At 44.6% G+C, this 21,610-nt stretch overlaps 1 protein-coding gene across 2 annotated transcripts in view; it reads right to left on the reverse strand.

Moving 5' to 3' along the window:
- The window catches only part of LCMT2 (leucine carboxyl methyltransferase 2), an 850,582-nt gene that overhangs the window by 300,678 nt on the left and 528,294 nt on the right, over positions 1-21,610 (reverse strand). For both annotated transcript variants that reach the window (XM_063950787.1, XM_063950788.1), the window contains exon 12: positions 8,121-8,218. In XM_063950787.1, the coding sequence (XP_063806857.1) occupies positions 8,121-8,218 (98 nt within the window). The remainder of the gene's footprint in view (positions 1-8,120; positions 8,219-21,610) is intronic.

Raw genomic sequence — 21,610 nt, forward strand, 5'->3', positions numbered from 1 at the left:
ATGTAAAGAACCCCCCAGGGAGACCTATAGTTGCAGGTACAAATTCAGTAACATCTAATTTGTCCCACTTTATTGACCACCACCTGCAACCAGAGGTGTTAAAAATTAAGTCATACATCAAGGACACCACAGATGTTCTAAATAAACTAAAAACAGTATCGTGGAATGAAAACTCCTTCCTTTGCACTGTGGATGTCCGGAGTTTGTATACAATTATAGACCACGAGAAAGGCATCCAGGCAGTGAAATACCATCTTGAGAAAAATGAGAATATTAGCACTATAATCCCCTTTTTAGTGGAAAGTATCAATTTTATTTTAAAAAATATTTTTTTCTGGTTCAATGGAAAAAAAATTCAACAAACAAGAGGGACCGCAATGGGAACCCGTTTTGCGCCATCATATGCGAACCTCTTCATGAGCCTATGGGAGGACAACCACATTTGGGGCAATAACATGTTCCTCCCACACATTAAACTTTGGTATAGGTTCATTGACGATATTGTATTTATTTGGGAAGGAGAAAGAGTCACTAGATGAATTCTGCAAATCACTGAATTCTAATAGTTTTAATATTGACCTAACCTTCAATATAAGTAAGGAAGAAATCAACTTTTTAGATCTGACAATATATATTAAAGAGGGACTTATGCATACTAAATCTTTTTTTAAGCCCACAGATACCAATTCTTATATTCCTACAGGTAGTAATCACCATCCCAACTGGATTAAAAACATTCCTAAGAGCATGTTTAGGCGTATGAGGAGAAACTGCACGGAAATAGAAATATATAAAAAACAGGCGGATGATGTAAAAAATAAATTCCTTGCGAAAGGGTACCAGAAAGAATCTATGGATACACATATTGAAGAAATAGCAAGAATAGATAGGGAGGATATCTTGAGACCCAAAACACCTAGAGAAGAAGAGGGGGTCATGTTACCGTTCATCACTACTTTTAATAGTCAATATAGAGAGATGGAAAATATCATTAGAAAACACTGGCACTTGTTATCTAGGGACCCTGTTTTAAAACCTTTGATAAAGCCACAACCTAAATTTATTTATCGAAGGGCCCCAAATCTTAGGCAGAGGATTGTGAAAAGTGCCATCCCCCCAAAAAAATCCAACAGAATAAAGACCAAGGGTTTCCACAGGTGTGGCTTATGTAAAATGTGCCAGACCCATAGAACACAGGCATCAAACATTGAACAATATCATTCGGCATCAACAGGAATCAAATATGATATTAAAGAGTTCATCACTTGCAATACAAAAAATTGCATATATTTGATGGAATGCAAGTGTGGCTTGCAATACATTGGACGTACACCTAGATTGTTAAAAATAAGGTGGGCAGAGCACGTTAGGAATATAGAAAAGGGGCTCGTTACCCATTCTGTATCCAACCACTTTAAGGAAGTCCACAACAGTAAATGCAGGGTTTAACCAATGTGATAGGGATTAGAGCTGTGCAAAATCATTGGAGAAGGAACAATGGAGAGGAAATATTAGCACAAACAGAAATGAAACTTATATATGAAATAGGTACCCTCAATCCAAAAGGGTTAAATATGGACTTTGACTTAAAATGGTTTTTATGACTTTGATAAATATTCCTCTTTTATGTATTTTATAATGTAGTCCATATTTATGATTATAACCCCCCTTTGTATGTTAATTGCACTGCATATCCATTTTACATCCCATTCTTGTTTATAAATGTGATTTTAATATTGGGCAATGAAGAAATTAGCTCACAAGGAGAATAAGTAACATTTCCCCCTTGTGTATACATTATGTTTTAATATGTGTATGTCTCCCCCTTGTATATGTTCTAATCATAGGCGTGCGCAGAGACTGACTGGCGGGTGCCGCTCCGGACGTCCCCCCCTCCACGGCATTATAGTGTTCTCTGACCTCCCCTGTCCTGGATATAGACTGCTCACCTGGTCCGCTCACCTGGGCCGCACAGGTAAGCAGTCTATATCCAGGACAGGGGATGTGAGAGAACACTATAATGCCGTGGAGGGGGGGAAATCCGGAGCGGCACCCGCCAGTCAGTCTCTGCGCACGCCTGTGGTTCTAATATTAGGGAACATTGCTACACCGTGGAACGCAAGCTGCCCATGCGTTCCAGGATATATTATACAGAGACCTCGATCACGGAGACCCGCAGCGCTACACGCGGCGCTTCCGGTAAAAGGTCTAAACAGGAACAGGAAGCGGCGTGCGTTCCACGGACTGTGGAACGCACGCGCCCGGAAGCAGATGATAGCATGCGTTCCACTGGCCATGGAGCGCACGCGGCTGAATAAAACTCAAAAATAACCAACTTCCTTTTTTAAATAATGAAGTTATCAACCAAGGGGCACTGTTTTTAAAGTCATTTTAAACAAGACATCAACCAGGAAGTGTATTTAAATAACGTTTGAGGTTGATTTGTATCTGTAAGGATCCCTCCAATCAGTACACACTGTGGGGTTTAAAAAGACCTACCACACTAACACACCACACAAATTGACAAAGGCCCCCAGAGGGCAGAAACGCGTTGGTGACTGATTGGAGGTACCTACAGAAGCCAGAGGGAACGCGCTGATTGCTGCTACATACCCCGGGGAGCAATACTGTTAGCGCTTTTGGGTGGGCCACTGTGACACCCCACAACCTCTGGTACGTGGGTCCACCAATCTGTGGTGGATTACAGTTTTTTATCTTTGTGAATTTGCACCTTGTGATTAAGACGCCCAGTGTTTTATTTTATTTTTGCACTTTATAAATAAATCAATTTTGCACTTTACAACAAGCAGTACTTCACTATATATTGCTATTTCCGGACATATTATATCTGGACGGAGAGGTGAAGGATTGTTAGAAAAGAATTGCTATTGGAGTTTGCAAGAACAAAGGAAGTGATATTACAAGCATGATCGGGTGGGCACTACTGACACCCCACTAATTCTGGTACGTAGGTCCGCCACATTTAGGTGGATTGAAGTTTTTCTGCTCTATATCATATTTTATATGTGATTGAAATTTCTGTAAACCCTTTTGATCCCTACGGTACTTCACTATATACAAATTCTTTTTTTTGAGGACATCGTGTCATATTGGAACAAGGAAGTACTGCTGATAAGCCATCTGTAGATGAGAATTTCCCCTTTCTGAACAAAGAGACATTACCCGTAGTAACCCAGGGAGCGCACCTCAGCGAAACTATAGAACTAAGACTAAAATCTAAGCAATCTGACTAGATTGCTTAGATTTTAAGCAGCAATCACTCCGTGTGTACCCCTCAGGCTGCGCATCGCTATCGCTGGTGCTAGATTGGTCTGCATGCAGGCCAATCTAGCAGGTTGCTCACTTCACCCGCTGGGTGAAATGAGCGGCCCCCTAGTCTCCCCCCGCACGCTCAGCACACATCTCTCCCCAAATCGGCCTGTGAATACGGGCCTTTAGAGAAAGATGTTACTCATGGGTGAGCTCCTTATCCCATATGTAAAGTCTATGGGCTTGGAACCTGTTTCATGTAGCTGATTTAATTGATATACGAATCCTGAATGGTAGATGCAGGAAGGAAGAACATTTGTTTGGTAAATCAAATACAAACCGTATTTGAAGCTATGTGATAAATTTATCAATAGTGAATGTTAAACTGATACCAAACATTGGCCCTCATTCCGAGTTGTTCGCTCGGTATTTTTCATCGCATCGCAGTGAAATTCCGCCTAGTACGCATGCGCAATGTTCGCACTGCGACTGCGCCAAGTAACTTTGCTATGAAGAAAGTAATTTTACTCACGGCTTTTTCATCGCTCCGGCGATCGTAATGTGATTGACAGGAAATGGGTGTTACTGGGCGGTAGCACGGCGTTTTAGGGGCGTGTGGCTGAAAACGCTACCGTTTCCGGAAAAAACGCAGGAGTGGCCGGAGAAACGGTGGGAGTGCCTGGGCGAACGCTGGGTGTGTTTGTGACGTCAGCCAGGAACGACAAGCACTGAACTGATCGCACAGGCAGAGTAAGTCTGAAGCTACTCTAAAACTGCTAAGTCGCTTGTTATCGCAATATTGCGCATACTTCGGTCGCACATTTAAGAAGCTAAGATACACTCCCAGTAGGCGTAGGCTTAGCGTGTGTAACTCTGCTACATTCGCCTTGCGAGCGATCAACTCGGAATGAGGGCCATTGTCTGTGTGACAGGAAGGAGGAAATTGCTTCATGCACTTATCTCCTTTTGAAATGTAATTTATTTATTTGTATTTTGTAAGATATCCTGATTGGATGGAAATGACTCAGTGGGGACATGACCCCCTGTGGTACTGTGTGGTTTTATGGTATAAAAAGAGGTAGCCTGTGAGCTCCAGGTGTATTATACCAGTTTCATTCTGCTGTAACATCTGTTGTATTGCTGAGTTCTTTTCAGAACTATTTGTTGGCATTAAACATAATTTGCCTCAAGAAGACTGCTTCATCTTGTGACCTGGTAAGGTGGCATATCGATGCATACAGAGCAGAACCGTGGTTCCAAACGCCATGGCAGGTTAGGAGTTTGGTGGTGGCAGCGTAAACCCGCCCACTGCGCAGTGGGTGGAGTCAGTAACAGGCGGTTACTGGCGGTAAGCGGGAATCCCCTATGTGGTCAGGTCCCGTGTGACCTAAACATCCATTCTGTGTACTGGGGACGGGACGCGAAAGCGGTGAGGTCTTTGTATGGGCCCGTCCGGTCACATTCAGATTCATACTGTCACGTACATATGGCCCTTGCAATTCGCTAGATAAAATGCATCATAGATTAAAGTTCACTGAGGTCCCTCTGCACAACCATGAATGATCCAATATACTTATCCAGTACGGTTACATATAACCTTACAGTATGTTCATACAGAATTAGACTGGCCAATAATAAATTAGCTTCAGGGCTTGGTTCATATGAATCCAGAACAGTTACGCTGGCTATAGCTTAATCTCCTCAATGCCAGCAGATTATATTACCATCTCCTCTAACGTTACTATAATCTGCTACCATTACTTCTTATGGGTGTGGTTTGGCTGACCGGCAATCAGGAGACCGTCGGTCAGCATATCGACATCGAGATCCCGGCGGGGAGGGGCGAGTGCAGCAAGCCCCTTGTGGGCTCGGTGACGATCGTCGTGGACACCCACGTGTGGAAATATGCCGACCGTCGGGATAGTGTTGGTGGAGGTCATGTGACCACCTTCTTAGTATTAACGTCTCTCCATTATAAAAGCTAATGCAGGGATGTGATTTATAATAAGTGAGCAATATATGTCATTACCAGTCACTGTGCTCACCTAATATCCCAAGTGTCTTTATGGCTACAATAGCTGCCTGTCACTGGGCTTCCAATATATGCAGTATATATATATATATATATATATATATATATAAATAAGTTGTAACACTGTAAGGGTGCAAGGTGCCGTTTCCTGGGTATATGGCAGCACGCAGCAGCTGAGGAACAACACAAGTCCAGTTTCTGGTACAACTGGCCCCAGCCAGTTTTATTGTACAGAAAATAAAACAAACACCAAAAGAAAACACCTTGCCTGTCCGGCACTAACTAAACACAAGATGTTCCTGACTATCACTAAACAAAAACACAGAGTTCTCCAGTACACTGTACAGCTCACTTGTATCAGGAAGCGTGTTTCTCTCACAGAGATCCTGCAGTCTTCCCAGGCAGTCTGCCCATACTAATCAGGCCAGCAGCTCTATAACACTCTTACACAGCTGAAACTCTGATTAGCCATCTGTAACGGCCAAAGACCCGAACTGGGCCCAATGTCTGGAACTTGCCCCATCTCTCTTTCAGGGCCCTTACCCAGCTTTTCCAACAAACTGAAAATGTTCTAACAAAACAAAACATATTCCTAGAAGTTTTCATTTTTCTAATACATGTAAGACAAGAACCTGGGACAAACATACCTGCCCTCAAACACTATCCCAGTGTTCTTGTCACAATATATATATATATATATATATATATATATATATATATATATAATATATAATATACTGGCTGCCTCCTGATTACTTACAGCAGAGTTTCTATTGCAGCCTATGATGCACAGTGCTGTGTAGGTGTCTGATTACTTACAGCAGAGTGTCTATTGCAGCCTATGATGCACAGTGCTGTGTAGGTGTCTGATTACTTACAGCAGAGTGTCTATTGCAGCCTATGATGCACAGTGCTGTGTAGGTGTCTGATTACTTACAGCAGAGTATCTATTACAGCCTATGATGCACAGTGCTGTGTAGGTGTCTGATTACTTACAGCAGAGTGTCTATTGCAGCCTATGATGCACAGTGCTGTGTAGGTGTCTGATTACTTACAGCAGAGTGTCTATTGCAGCCTATGATGCACAGTGCTGTGTAGGTGTCTGATTACTTACAGCAGAGTGTCTATTGCAGCCTATGATGCACAGTGCTGTGTAGGTGTCTGATTACTTACAGCAGAGTGTCTATTGCAGCCTATGATGCACAGTGCTGTGTAGGTGTCTGATTACTTACAGCAGAGTGTCTATTGCAGCCTATGATGCACAGTGCTGTGTAGGTGTCTGATTTCTCACTTACATCTGCTTGGCTGCGCTGCTGTGTGTTGCTCCCCCGCCTCCTCCCCTGGCTTATACCAGTCTGATCCGTCTCTGCTGCAGGCGGCACCTCTAGAATGTAATGCCCCGCCCCAGCATTTCAGGAAACAGCTAAGCTTCGCCTGGCACCTCCTCCGTTGCTATGGAGCCGCTCACACTCCTGCAGCTGCTTCTGTTCCTCAGTGCACCGCAGACCGCGGAACCGGAGTGTCTTCTACCGCCTGCTGCTACCTCATGCAGCTTCTGCAGGTGCCAATCAGAGGCAGCTCTCCCCCCGCTCCCAATTACAGGTATGCCCGGCTTTGGTATGCTAAACAGTACCAGCGGCGCCGCTGTATGTTTACAGCATACAGCTCTTATCAGCGGCACGCTAGAGCCTGAGTGCACACACTAACCGGGGGAACAGCAGACTGCTCCTGCAGCGGCTGCCAGCTGTATTTATACCCGCCTTTCACTGGCTCGCGCTCTGTCACTGGCTCGCGATGTCCCCGCTCTGTCACTGGCTCGCGCTGTCCCCGCTCTGTCACTGGCTCGCGCTGTCTTAGCTCTGTCACTGGCTTGCTCTGTCCTCGCTCTGTCACTGGCTCGCGCTGTCCTCGCTCTGTCACTGGCTCGCGCTGTCCTCGCGCTGTCACTGGCTCTCGCTGTCCTCGCTCTGTCACTGGCTCTCGCTGTCCTCGCTCTGTCACTGGTTCGCGCTGTCCTCGCTCTGTCACTGGCTCGCGCTGTCCTCGCTCTGTCACTGGCTCGCGCTGTCCTCGCTCTGTCACTGGCTCGCGCTGTCCTCGCTCTGTCACTGGCTCGCGCTGTCCTCGCTCTGTCCCCTTTCCCGCCTTTGCCGCGCGATATACCTCCCCCAGTGAGCTGCATCTTTATGTGCTCGTGGGGCTTCCAGAGCCTTCTCTCACCTCCAACTGCTGCTGCCTCCTACCACACTGACAGCTAAGCAGCCCGCAGCACCACTGGGTCCAAATGCCCAAACAGTAATATATCGTTCATATGTACACAATACTACATCATTACACCCCATATATATCTGCATCTGCAACTCTCTATAGCCATTGTGTACACACACACACACACACACACATATATATATATATATATATATATATATATATAATATATCATAGGTCACATAGATATAATAAAGGAATAGCCAATATTCATGCTACATAAAAAAACAAAAGCTTTCATGGCTGCCTGCGCAGTCCTCCTCTTCCGTGACCTGCTACTGCAGCACCAACTACAAAACTGAGCTCACAGTGCCTGGAGGCGGGGTTATAGAGGGGGACTCAAAGCATCCTGGGACAGCTAAAGCTTTAACCTGTTGGTGCCTGGATCCAGATCCATCTATACACCCCGATGTTTCCCTGTGGAAACCCTATGTGCCCTGCTGCAGAAATACATTTTGTAAACAAGAATAAATGTCATTTACATGTCATAAGGAAGTTGTATCATTATTCCTGAAAGAACCCGAATCTTAAAAGCCTGTTGTTTCCATACCTGTACCCATGACATGTCCCCTGGCTGCAGAAACAGAGGATCCTGCAGAGCTGCCGATCCGACAGAGCGTCCTCCAAATACCAGCACATAGAATGTTCCTGTACGGGGGAAGGAATGCTCTAATCATTATCTGTAGAAAGATGTACTATTATATAATGAACAAAAACATCCTATAATAATGCTGCACATAAAATACCAACTCTATATGAATCGATACTCCCCTGAAATAAGCACTATGGAAATGATGATGGGGAAAAAATAATGACATCCCCTGTGCTTCATTCACCTTCAGCACAGGCATTTTCTTCTTATAACTGCAGAACATTGTACGAGGCTGGAAGTTTGAACCTCCATATTACAAGATAGTAAATGGTCGGAAGATGACGGTGCACCAGGTGTAAAACTGCAGAACATTGTATGAGGCTGGAAGTTTGAACCTCCATATTACAAGATAGTAAATGGTCGGAAGATGACGGTGCACCAGGTGTAAAACTGCAGAATAGTGTATGAGGCTGGAAGTCTGCACCTCCGTATTACAAGATAGTAAATGGTCGGGAGATGAATGTGCACCAGGTGTAAAACTGCAGAACAGTGTATGAGGCTGGAAGTTTGAACCTCCGTAGTACAAGATATAAATGGTCGGGAGATGAAGGTGCACCAGGTGTAAAACTGCAGAACATTGTACGAGGCTGGAAGTTTGAACCTCCGTATTACAAGATAGCAAATGGTCGGGAGATGAAGGTGCACCAGGTGTAAAACTGCAGAACATTGTATGAGGCTGGAGGTTTGAACCTCCGTATTACAAGATAGTAAATGGTCGGGAGATGAAGGTGCACCAGGTGTAAAACTAAAGAACATTGTACGAGGCTGGAAGTTTGAACCTCCATATTACAAGATAGTAAATGGTCGGGAGATGAAGGTGCACCAGGTGTAAAACTGCAGAACAGTGTACGAGGCTGGAAGTTTGCACCTCCGTATTACAAGATAGTAAATGGTCGGGAGATGACGGTGCACCAGGTGTAAAACTACAGAACATTGTACGAGGCTGGAAGTTTGAACCTCCGTATTACAAGATAGTAAATGGTCGGGAGATGATGGTGCACCAGGTGTAAAACTGCAGAACAGTGTATGAGGCTGGAAGTTTGAACCTCCGTATTACAAGATAGTAAATGGTCGGAAGATGAAGGTGCACCAGGTGTAAAACTGCAGAACAGTGTATGAGACTGGAAGTTTGAACCTCCGTATTACAAGATAGTAAACGGTCGGAAGATGAAGGTGCACCAGGTGTAAAATTGCAGAACAGTGTATGAGGCTGGAAGTTTGCACCTCCGTATTACAAAATAGTAAATGGTCGGAAGATGACGGTGCACCAGGTGTAAAACTGCAGAACAGTGTACGAGGCTGGAAGTTTGAACCTCCGTATTACAAGATAGTAAACGGTCGGAAGATGAAGGTGCACCAGGTGTAAAACTGCAGAACAGTGTATGAGGCTGGAAGTTTGCACCTCCGTATTACAAAATAGTAAATGGTCGGGAGATGAAGGTGCACCAGGTGTAAAACTGCAGAACAGTGTACGAGGCTGGAAGTTTGCACCTCCGTATTACAAAATAGTAAATGGTCGGGAGATGAAGGTGCACCAGGTGTAAAACTGCAGAACAGTGTATGAGGCTGGAAGTTTGAACCTCCGTATTACAAGATAGTAAATGGTCGGGAGATGAAGGTGCACCAGGTGTAAAACTGCAGAACAGTGTACGAGGCTGGAAGTTTGCACCTCCGTATTACAAGATAGTAAATGGTCGGGAGATGAAGGTGCACCAGGTGTAAAACTGCAGAACAGTGTATGAGGCTGGAAGTTTGAACCTCCGTATTACAAGATAGTAAATGGTCGGGAGATGAAGGTGCACCAGGTGTAAAACTGCAGAACAGTGTATGAGGCTGGAAGTTTGAACCTCCGTATTAGAAGATAGTAAATGGTCGGGAGATGAAGGTGCACCAGGTGTAAAACTGCAGAACATTGTATGAGGCTGGAAGTCTGCACCTCCGTATTACAAGATATAAATGGTCGGGAGATGAAGGTGCACCAGGTGTAAAACTGCAGAACAGTGTATGAGGCTGGAAGTTTGAACCTCCGTATTACAAGATATAAATGGTCGGAAGATGACGGTGCACCAGGTGTAAAACTGCAGAACATTGTATGAGGCTGGAAGTTTGAACCTCCGTATTACAAGATAGCAAATGGTCGGGAGATGACGGTGCACCAGGTGTAAAACTGCAGAACATTGTATGAGGCTGGAAGTTTGAACCTCCATATTACAAGATAGTAAATGGTTGGAAGATGACGGTGCACCAGGTGTAAAACTGCAGAACATTGTATGAGGCTGGAAGTTTGCACCTCCATATTACAAGATAGTAAATGGTCGGAAGATGACGGTGCACCAGGTATAAAACTGCAGAACAGTGTATGAGGCTGGAAGTTTGCACCTCCGTATTACAAGATAGCAAATGGTCGGGAGATGAAGGTGCACCAGGTGTAAAACTACAGAACATTGTATGAGGCTGGAAGTTTGCACCTCCGTATTACAAGATAGTAAATGGTCGGGAGATGACGGTGCACCAGGTGTAAAACTGCAGAACAGTGTATGAGGCTGGAAGTTTGAACCTCCGTATTACAAGATAGTAAATGGTCGGAAGATGAAGGTGCACCAGGTGTAAAACTGCAGAACAGTGTATAAGGCTGGAAGTTTGCACCTCCGTATTACAAGATAGTAAATGGTTGGGAGATGATCGTGCACCAGGTGTAAAACTGCAGAACATTGTATGAGGCTGGAAGTTTGCACCTCCGTATTACACGATAGTAAATGGTCGGAAGATGAAGGTGCACCAGGTGTAAAACTGCAGAACAGTGTATGAGGCTGGAAGTTTGAACCTCCGTATTACAAGATAGTAAATGGTCGGGAGATGATGGTGCACCAGGTGTAAAACTGCAGAACATTGTATGAGGCTGGAAGTTTGAACCTCCGTATTACACGATAGTAAATGGTCGGGAGATGAAGGTGCACCAGGTGTAAAACTGCAGAACAGTGTACGAGGCTGGAAGTTTGAACCTCCGTATTACAAGATAGTAAATGGTCGGGAGATGAAGGTGCACCAGGTGTAAATCTGCAGAACAGTGTATGAGGCTGGAAGTTTGAACCTCCGTATTACAAGATAGTAAATGGTCGGGAAATGACGGTACACCAGGTGTAAAACTGCAGAACAGTGTACGAGGCTGTAAGTTTGAACCTCGGTATTACAAGATAGTAAATGGTCGGGAGATGAAGGTGCACCAGGTGTAAAACTGCAGAACAGTGTACGAGGCTGGAAGTTTGCACCTCCGTATTACAAGATAGTAAATGGTCGGGAGATGAATGTGCACCAGGTGTAAAACTGCAGAACAGTGTATGAGGCTGGAAGTTTGAACCTCCGTAGTACAAGATATAAATGGTCGGGAGATGAAGGTGCACCAGGTGTAAAACTGCAGAACATTGTACGAGGCTGGAAGTTTGAACCTCCGTATTACAAGATAGTAAATGGTCGGGAGATGAAGGTGCACCAGGTGTAAAACTGCAGAACAGTGTACGAGGCTGGAAGTTTGAACCTCCGTATTACAAGATAGTAAACGGTCGGAAGATGAAGGTGCACCAGGTGTAAAATTGCAGAACAGTGTATGAGGCTGGAAGTTTGCACCTCCGTATTACAAAATAGTAAATGGTCGGAAGATGACGGTGCACCAGGTGTAAAACTGCAGAACAGTGTACGAGGCTGGAAGTTTGAACCTCCGTATTATTACAAAATAGTAAATGGTCGGGAGATGAAGGTGCACCAGGTGTAAAACTGCAGAACAGTGTATGAGGCTGGAAGTTTGAACCTCCGTATTACAAGATAGTAAATGGTCGGGAGATGAAGGTGCACCAGGTGTAAAACTGCAGAACAGTGTATGAGGCTGGAAGTTTGAACCTCCGTATTAGAAGATAGTAAATGGTCGGGAGATGAAGGTGCACCAGGTGTAAAACTGCAGAACATTGTATGAGGCTGGAAGTCTGCACCTCCGTATTACAAGATATAAATGGTCGGGAGATGAAGGTGCACCAGGTGTAAAACTGCAGAACATTGATTGAGGCTGGAAGTTTGAACCTCCGTATTACAAGATAGTAAATGGTCGGAAGATGACGGTGCACCAGGTGTAAAACTGCAGAACATTGTATGAGGCTGGAAGTTTGCACCTCCATATCACAAGATAGTAAATGGTCGGAAGATGACGGTGCACCAGGTATAAAACTGCAGAACAGTGTATGAGGCTGGAAGTTTGCACCTCCGTATTACAAGATAGCAAATGGTCGGGAGATGAAGGTGCACCAGGTGTAAAACTACAGAACATTGTATGAGGCTGGAAGTTTGCACCTCCGTATTACAAGATAGTAAATGGTCGGGAGATGACGGTGCACCAGGTGTAAAACTGCAGAACAGTGTATGAGGCTGGAAGTTTGAACCTCCGTATTACAAGATAGTAAATGGTCGGAAGATGAAGGTGCACCAGGTGTAAAACTGCAGAACAGTGTATAAGGCTGGAAGTTTGCACCTCCGTATTACAAGATAGTAAATGGTTGGGAGATGATCGTGCACCAGGTGTAAAACTGCAGAACATTGTATGAGGCTGGAAGTTTGCACCTCCGTATTACAAGATAGTAAATGGTCGGAAGATGAAGGTGCATCAGGTGTAAAACTGCAGAACAGTGTATGAGACTGGAAGTTTGAACCTCCGTATTACAAGATAGTAAATGGTCGGGAAATGACGGTACACCAGGTGTAAATCTGCAGAACAGTGTACGAGGCTGTAAGTTTGAACCTCGGTATTACAAGATAGTAAATGGTCGGAAGATGACGGTGCACCAGGTGTAAAACTGCAGAACATTGTATGAGGCTGGAAGTTTGAACCTCCATATTACAAGATAGTAAATGGTCGGAAGATGACGGTGCACCAGGTGTAAAACTGCAGAACATTGTATGAGGCTGGAAGTTTGCACCTCCATATTACAAGATAGTAAATGGTCGGAAGATGACGGTGCACCAGGTATAAAACTGCAGAACAGTGTACGAGGCTGGAAGTTTGCACCTCCGTATTACAAGATAGTAAATGGTCGGGAGATGAAGGTGCACCAGGTGTAAAACTGCAGAACAGTGTATGAGGCTGGAAGTTTGAACCTCCGTAGTACAAGATATAAATGGTCGGGAGATGAAGGTGCACCAGGTGTAAAACTGCAGAACATTGTACGAGGCTGGAAGTTTGAACCTCCGTATTACAAGATAGCAAATGGTCGGGAGATGAAGGTGCACCAGGTGTAAAACTGCAGAACATTGTATGAGGCTGGAAGTTTGCACCTCCGTATTACAAGATAGTAAATGGTCGGGAGATGAAGGTGCACCAGGTGTAAAACTACAGAACATTGTACGAGGCTGGAAGTTTGAACCTCCGTATTACAAGATAGTAAATGGTCGGAAGATGAAGGTGCACCAGGTGTAAAACTGCAGAACAGTGTATGAGACTGGAAGTTTGAACCTCTGTATTACAAGATAGTAAACGGTCGGAAGATGAAGGTGCACCAGGTGTAAAATTGCAGAACAGTGTATGAGGCTGGAAGTTTGCACCTCCGTATTACAAAATAGTAAATGGTCGGAAGATGACGGTGCACCAGGTGTAAAACTGCAGAACAGTGTACGAGGCTGGAAGTTTGAACCTCCGTATTACAAGATAGTAAACGGTCGGAAGATGAAGGTGCACCAGGTGTAAAACTGCAGAACAGTGTATGATGCTGGAAGTTTGCACCTCCGTATTACAAAATAGTAAATGGTCGGGAGATGAAGGTGCACCAGGTGTAAAACTGCAGAACAGTGTACGAGGCTGGAAGTTTGCACCTCCGTATTACAAAATAGTAAATGGTCGGGAGATGAAGGTGCACCAGGTGTAAAACTGCAGAACAGTGTATGAGGCTGGAAGTTTGAACCTCCGTATTACAAGATAGTAAATGGTCGGGAGATGAAGGTGCACCAGGTGTAAAACTGCAGAACAGTGTACGAGGCTGGAAGTTTGCACCTCCGTATTACAAGATAGTAAATGGTCGGGAGATGAAGGTGCACCAGGTGTAAAACTGCAGAACAGTGTATGAGGCTGGAAGTTTGAACCTCCGTATTAGAAGATAGTAAATGGTCGGGAGATGAAGGTGCACCAGGTGTAAAACTGCAGAACATTGTATGAGGCTGGAAGTCTGCACCTCCGTATTACAAGATATAAATGGTCGGGAGATGAAGGTGCACCAGGTGTAAAACTGCAGAACATTGTATGAGGCTGGAAGTTTGAACCTCCGTATTACAAGATAGTAAATGGTCGGAAGATGACGGTGCACCAGGTGTAAAACTGCAGAACATTGTATGAGGCTGGAAGTTTGCACCTCCATATTACAAGATAGTAAATGGTCGGAAGATGACGGTGCACCAGGTATAAAACTGCAGAACAGTGTATGAGGCTGGAAGTTTGCACCTCCGTATTACAAGATAGCAAATGGTCGGGAGATGAAGGTGCACCAGGTGTAAAACTACAGAACATTGTATGAGGCTGGAAGTTTGCACCTCCGTATTACAAGATAGTAAATGGTCGGGAGATGACGGTGCACCAGGTGTAAAACTGCAGAACAGTGTATGAGGCTGGAAGTTTGAACCTCCGTATTACAAGATAGTAAATGGTCGGAAGATGAAGGTGCACCAGGTGTAAAACTGCAGAACAGTGTATGAGGCTGGAAGTTTGAACCTCCGTATTACAAGATAGTAAATGGTCGGAAGATGAAGGTGCACCAGGTGTAAAACTGCAGAACAGTGTATGAGGCTGGAAGTTTGAACCTCCGTATTACAAGATAGTAAATGGTCGGGAGATGATGGTGCACCAGGTGTAAAACTGCAGAACATTGTATGAGGCTGGAAGTTTGAACCTCCGTATTACACAATAGTAAATGGTCGGGAGATGAAGGTGCACCAGGTGTAAAACTGCAGAACAGTGTACGAGGCTGGAAGTTTGCACCTCCGTATTACAAGATAGTAAATGGTCGGGAGATGAATGTGCACCAGGTGTAAAACTGCAGAACAGTGTATGAGGCTGGAAGTTTGAACCTCCGTAGTACAAGATATAAATGGTCGGGAGATGAAGGTGCACCAGGTGTAAAACTGCAGAACATTGTACGAGGCTGGAAGTTTGAACCTCCGTATTACAAGATAGTAAATGGTCGGGAGATGAAGGTACACCAGGTGTAAAACTGCAGAACAGTGTACGAGGCTGGAAGTTTGAACCTCCGTATTACAAGATAGTAAACGGTCGGAAGATGAAGGTGCACCAGGTGTAAAATTGCAGAACAGTGTATGAGGCTGGAAGTTTGCACCTCCGTATTACAAAATAGTAAATGGTCGGAAGATGACGGTGCACCAGGTGTAAAACTGCAGAACAGTGTACGAGGCTGGAAGTTTGAACCTCCGTATTACAAGATAGTAAACGGTCGGAAGATGAAGGTGCACCAGGTGTAAAACTGCAGAACAGTGTATGAGGCTGGAAGTTTGCACCTCCGTATTACAAAATAGTAAATGGTCGGGAGATGAAGGTGCACCAGGTGTAAAACTGCAGAACAGTGTACGAGGCTGGAAGTTTGCACCTCCGTATTACAAAATAGTAAATGGTCGGGAGATGAAGGTGCACCAGGTGTAAAACTGCAGAACAGTGTATGAGGCTGGAAGTTTGAACCTCCGTATTACAAGATAGTAAATGGTCGGGAGATGAAGGTGCACCAGGTGTAAAACTGCAGAACAGTGTATGAGGCTGGAAGTTTGAACCTCCGTATTAGAAGATAGTAAATGGTCGGGAGATGAAGGTGCACCAGGTGTAAAACTGCAGAACATTGTATGAGGCTGGAAGTCTGCACCTCCGTATTACAAGATATAAATGGTCGGGAGATGAAGGTGCACCAGGTGTAAAACTAAAGAACATTGTATGAGGCTGGAAGTTTGAACCTCCGTATTACAAGATAGTAAATGGTCGGAAGATGACGGTGCACCAGGTGTAAAACTGCAGAACATTGTATGAGGCTGGAAGTTTGCACCGCCATATTACAAGATAGTAAATGGTCGGAAGATGACGGTGCACCAGGTATAAAACTGCAGAACAGTGTATGAGGCTGGAAGTTTGCACCTCCGTATTACAAGATAGCAAATGGTCGGGAGATGAAGGTGCACCAGGTGTAAAACTACAGAACATTGTATGAGGCTGGAAGTTTGCACCTCCGTATTACAAGATAGTAAATGGTCGGGAGATGACGGTGCACCAGGTGTAAAACTGCAGAACATTGTATGAGGCTGGAAGTTTGAACCTCCGTATTACAAGATAGTAAATGGTCGGAAGATGAAGGTGCACCAGGTGTAAAACTGCAGAACAGTGTATAAGGCTGGAAGTTTGCACCTCCGTATTACAAGATAGTAAATGGTTGGGAGATGATCGTGCACCAGGTGTAAAACTGCAGAACATTGTATGAGGCTGGAAGTTTGCACCTCCGTATTACACAATAGTAAATGGTCGGGAGATGGAGGTGCACCAGGTGTAAAACTGCAGAACATTGTACGAGGCTGTAAGTTTGAACCTCCGTATTACAAGATAGTAAATGGTCAGAAGATGAAGGTGCATCAGGTGTAAAACTGCAGAACAGTGTATGAGACTGGAAGTTTGAACCTCCGTATTACAAGATAGTAAATGGTCGGGAAATGACGGTACACCAGGTGTAAATCTGCAGAACAGTGTACGAGGCTGTAAGTTTGAACCTCGGTATTACAAGATAGTAAATGGTCGGAAGATGACGGTGCACCAGGTGTAAAACTGCAGAACATTGTATGAGGCTGGAAGTTTGCACCTCCGTATTACACGATAGTAAATGGTCGGAAGATGACGGTGCACCAGGTGTAAAACTGCAGAACAGTGTACGAGGCTGTAAGTTTGAACCTCGGTATTACAAGATAGTAAATGGTCGGAAGATGAAGGTGCACCAGGTGTAAAACTGCAGAACAGTGTATGAGGCTGGAAGTTTGAACCTCCATATTACAAGATATAAATGGTCGGGAGATGAAGGTGCACCAGGTGTAAAACTGCAGAACAGTGTACGAGGCTGGAAGTTTGCACCTCCGTATTACAAGATAGTAAATGGTCGGGAAATGAATGTGCACCAGGTGTAAAACTGCAGAACAGTGTATGAGGCTGGAAGTTTGAACCTCCGTAGTACAAGATATAAATGGTCGGGAGATGAAGGTGCACCAGGTGTAAAACTGCAGAACATTGTATGAGGCTGGAAGTTTGAACCTCCATATTACAAGATAGTAAACGGTCGGAAGATGAAGGTGCACCAGGTGTAAAATTGCAGAACAGTGTATGAGGCTGGAAGTTTGCACCTCCGTATTACAAAATAGTAAATGGTCGGGAGATGAAGGTGCACCAGGTGTAAAACTGCAGAACAGTGTACGAGGCTGGAAGTTTGCACCTCCGTATTACAAATAGTAAATGGTCGGGAGATGACGGTGCACCAGGTGTAAAACTGCAGAACAGTGTATGAGGCTGGAAGTTTGAACCTCCGTATTACAAGATAGTAAATGGTCGGAAGATGAAGGTGCACCAGGTGTAAAACTGCAGAACAGTGTATAAGGCTGGAAGTTTGCACCTCCGTATTACAAGATAGTAAATGGTTGGGAGATGATCGTGCACCAGGTGTAAAACTGCAGAACATTGTATGAGGCTGGAAGTTTGCACCTCCGTATTACACGATAGTAAATGGTCGGGAGATGGAGGTGCACCAGGTGTAAAACTGCAGAACATTGTACGAGGCTGTAAGTTTGAACCTCCGTATTACAAGATAGTAAATGGTCGGAAGATGAAGGAGCATCAGGTGTAAAACTGCAGAACAGTGTATGAGACTGGAAGTTTGAACCTCCGTATTACAAGATAGTAAATGGTCGGGAAATGACGGTACACCAGGTGTAAATCTGCAGAACAGTGTACGAGGCTGTAAGTTTGAACCTCGGTATTACAAGATAGTAAATGGTCGGAAGATGACGGTGCACCAGGTGTAAAACTGCAGAACATTGTATGAGGCTGGAAGTTTGAACCTCCATATTACAAGATAGTAAATGGTCGGAAGATGACGGTGCACCAGGTGTAAAACTGCAGAACATTGTATGAGGCTGGAAGTTTGCACCTCCATATTACAAGATAGTAAATGGTCGGAAGATGACGGTGCACCAGGTATAAAACTGCAGAACAGTGTACGAGGCTGGAAGTTTGCACCTCCGTATTACAAGATAGTAAATGGTCGGGAGATGAATGTGCACCAGGTGTAAAACTGCAGAACAGTGTATGAGGCTGGAAGTTTGAACCTCCGTAGTACAAGATATAAATGGTCGGGAGATGAAGGTGCACCAGGTGTAAAACTGCAGAACATTGTATGAGGCTGGAAGTTTGAACCTCCGTATTACAAGATAGCAAATGGTCGGGAGATGAAGGTGCACCAGGTGTAAAACTGCAGAACATTGTATGAGGCTGGAAGTTTGCACCTCCGTATTACAAGATAGTAAATGGTCGGGAGATGACGGTGCACCAGGTGTAAAACTACAGAACATTGTATGAGGCTGGAAGTTTGCACCTCCGTATTACAAGATAGTAAATGGTCGGGAGATGAAGGTGCACCAGGTGTAAAACTACAGAACATTGTACGAGGCTGGAAGTTTGAACCTCCGTATTACAAGATAGTAAATGGTCGGGAGATGACGGTGCACCAGGTGTAAAACTGCAGAACAGTGTATGAGGCTGGAAGTTTGAACCTCCGTATTACAAGATAGTAAATGGTCGGAAGATGAAGGTGCACCAGGTGTAAAACTGCAGAACAGTGTATGAGACTGGAAGTTTGAACCTCCGTATTACAAGATAGTAAACGGTTGGAAGATGAAGGTGCACCAGGTGTAAAATTGCAGAACAGTGTATGAGGCTGGAAGTTTGCACCTCCGTATTACAAAATAGTAAATGGTCGGAAGATGACGGTGCACCAGGTGTAAAACTGCAGAACAGTGTACGAGGCTGGAAGTTTGAACCTCCGTATTACAAGATAGTAAACGGTCGGAAGATGAAGGTGCACCAGGTGTAAAACTGCAGAACAGTGTATGAGGCTGGAAGTTTGCACCTCCGTATTACAAAATAGTAAATGGTCGGGAGATGAAGGTGCACCAGGTGTAAAACTGCAGAACAGTGTACGAGGCTGGAAGTTTGCACCTCCGTATTACAAAATAGTAAATGGTCGGGAGATGAAGGTGCACCAGGTGTAAAACTGCAGAACAGTGTATGAGGCTGGAAGTTTGAACCTCCGTATTACAAGATAGTAAATGGTCGGGAGATGAAGGTGCACCAGGTGTAAAACTGCAGAACAGTGTACGAGGCTGGAAGTTTGCACCTCCGTATTACAAGATAGTAAATGGTCGGGAGATGAAGGTGCACCAGGTGTAAAACTGCAGAACAGTGTATGAGGCTGGAAGTTTGAACCTCCGTATTAGAAGATAGTAAATGGTCGGGAGATGAAGGTGCACCAGGTGTAAAACTGCAGAACATTGTATGAGGCTGGAAGTCTGCACCTCCGTATTACAAGATAGTAAATGGTCGGGAGATGACGGTGCACCAGGTGTAAAACTACAGAACATTGTATGAGGCTGGAAGTTTGCACCTCCGTATTACAAGATAGTAAATGGTCGGGAGATGAAGGTGCACCAGGTGTAAAACTACAGAACATTGTACGAGGCTGGAAGTTTGAACCTCCGTATTACAAGATAGTAAATGGTCGGGAGATGACGGTGCACCAGGTGTAAAACTGCAGAACAGTGTATGAGGCTGGAAGTTTGAACCTCCGTATTACAAGATAGTAAATGGTCGGAAGATGAAGGTGCACCAGGTGTAAAACTGCAGAACAGTGTATGAGACTGGAAGTTTGAACCTCCGTATTACAAGATAGTAAACGGTCGGAAGATGAAGGTGCACCAGGTGTAAAATTGCAGAACAGTGAATGAGGCTGGAAGTTTGCACCTCCGTATTACAAAATAGTAAATGGTCGGAAGATGACGGTGCACCAGGTGTAAAACTGCAGAACAGTGTACGAGGCTGGAAGTTTGAACCTCCGTATTACAAGATAGTAAATGGTCGGAAGATGAAGGTGCACCAGGTGTAAAACTGCAGAACAGTGTATGAGGCTGGAAGTTTGCACCTCCGTATTACAAAATAGTAAATGGTCGGGAGATGAAGGTGCACCAGGTGTAAAACTGCAGAACAGTGTACGAGGCTGGAAGTTTGCACCTCCGTATTACAAAATAGTAAATGGTCGGGAGATGAAGGTGCACCAGGTGTAAAACTGCAGAACAGTGTATGAGGCTGGAAGTTTGAACCTCCGTATTACAAGATAGTAAATGGTCGGGAGATGAAGGTGCACCAGGTGTAAAACTGCAGAACAGTGTACGAGGCTGGAAGTTTGCACCTCCGTATTACAAGATAGTAAATGGTCGGGAGATGAAGGTGCACCAGGTGTAAAACTGCAGAACAGTGTATGAGGCTGGAAGTTTGAACCTCCGTATTAGAAGATAGTAAATGGTCGGGAGATGAAGGTGCACCAGGTGTAAAACTGCAGAACATTGTATGAGGCTGGAAGTCTGCACCTCCGTATTACAAGATATAAATGGTCGGGAGATGAAGGTGCACCAGGTGTAAAACTGCAGAACATTGTATGAGGCTGGAAGTTTGAACCTCCGTATTACAAGATAGTAAATGGTCGGAAGATGACGGTGCACCAGGTGTAAAACTGCAGAACATTGTATGAGGCTGGAAGTTTGCAACTCCATATTACAAGATAGTAAATGGTCGGAAGATGACGGTGCACCAGGTATAAAACTGCAGAACAGTGTATGAGGCTGGAAGTTTGCACCTCCGTATTACAAGATAGCAAATGGTCGGGAGATGAAGGTGCACCAGGTGTAAAACTACAGAACATTGTATGAGGCTGGAAGTTTGCACCTCCGTATTACAAGATAGTAAATGGTCGGGAGATGACGGTGCACCAGGTGTAAAACTGCAGAACAGTGTATGAGGCTGGAAGTTTGAACCTCCGTATTACAAGATAGTAAATGGTCGGAAGATGAAGGTGCACCAGGTGTAAAACTGCAGAACAGTGTATAAGGCTGGAAGTTTGCACCTCCGTATTACAAGATAGTAAATGGTTGGGAGATGATCGTGCACCAGGTGTAAAACTGCAGAACATTGTATGAGGCTGGAAGTTTGCACCTCCGTATTACAAATAGTAAATGGTCGGGAGATGGAGGTGCACCAGGTGTAAAACTGCAGAACAGTGTAT

Source organism: Pseudophryne corroboree, chromosome 2 (assembly GCF_028390025.1).
Source record: "Pseudophryne corroboree isolate aPseCor3 chromosome 2, aPseCor3.hap2, whole genome shotgun sequence".
NCBI classification, from domain to species: domain Eukaryota; kingdom Metazoa; phylum Chordata; class Amphibia; order Anura; family Myobatrachidae; genus Pseudophryne; species Pseudophryne corroboree.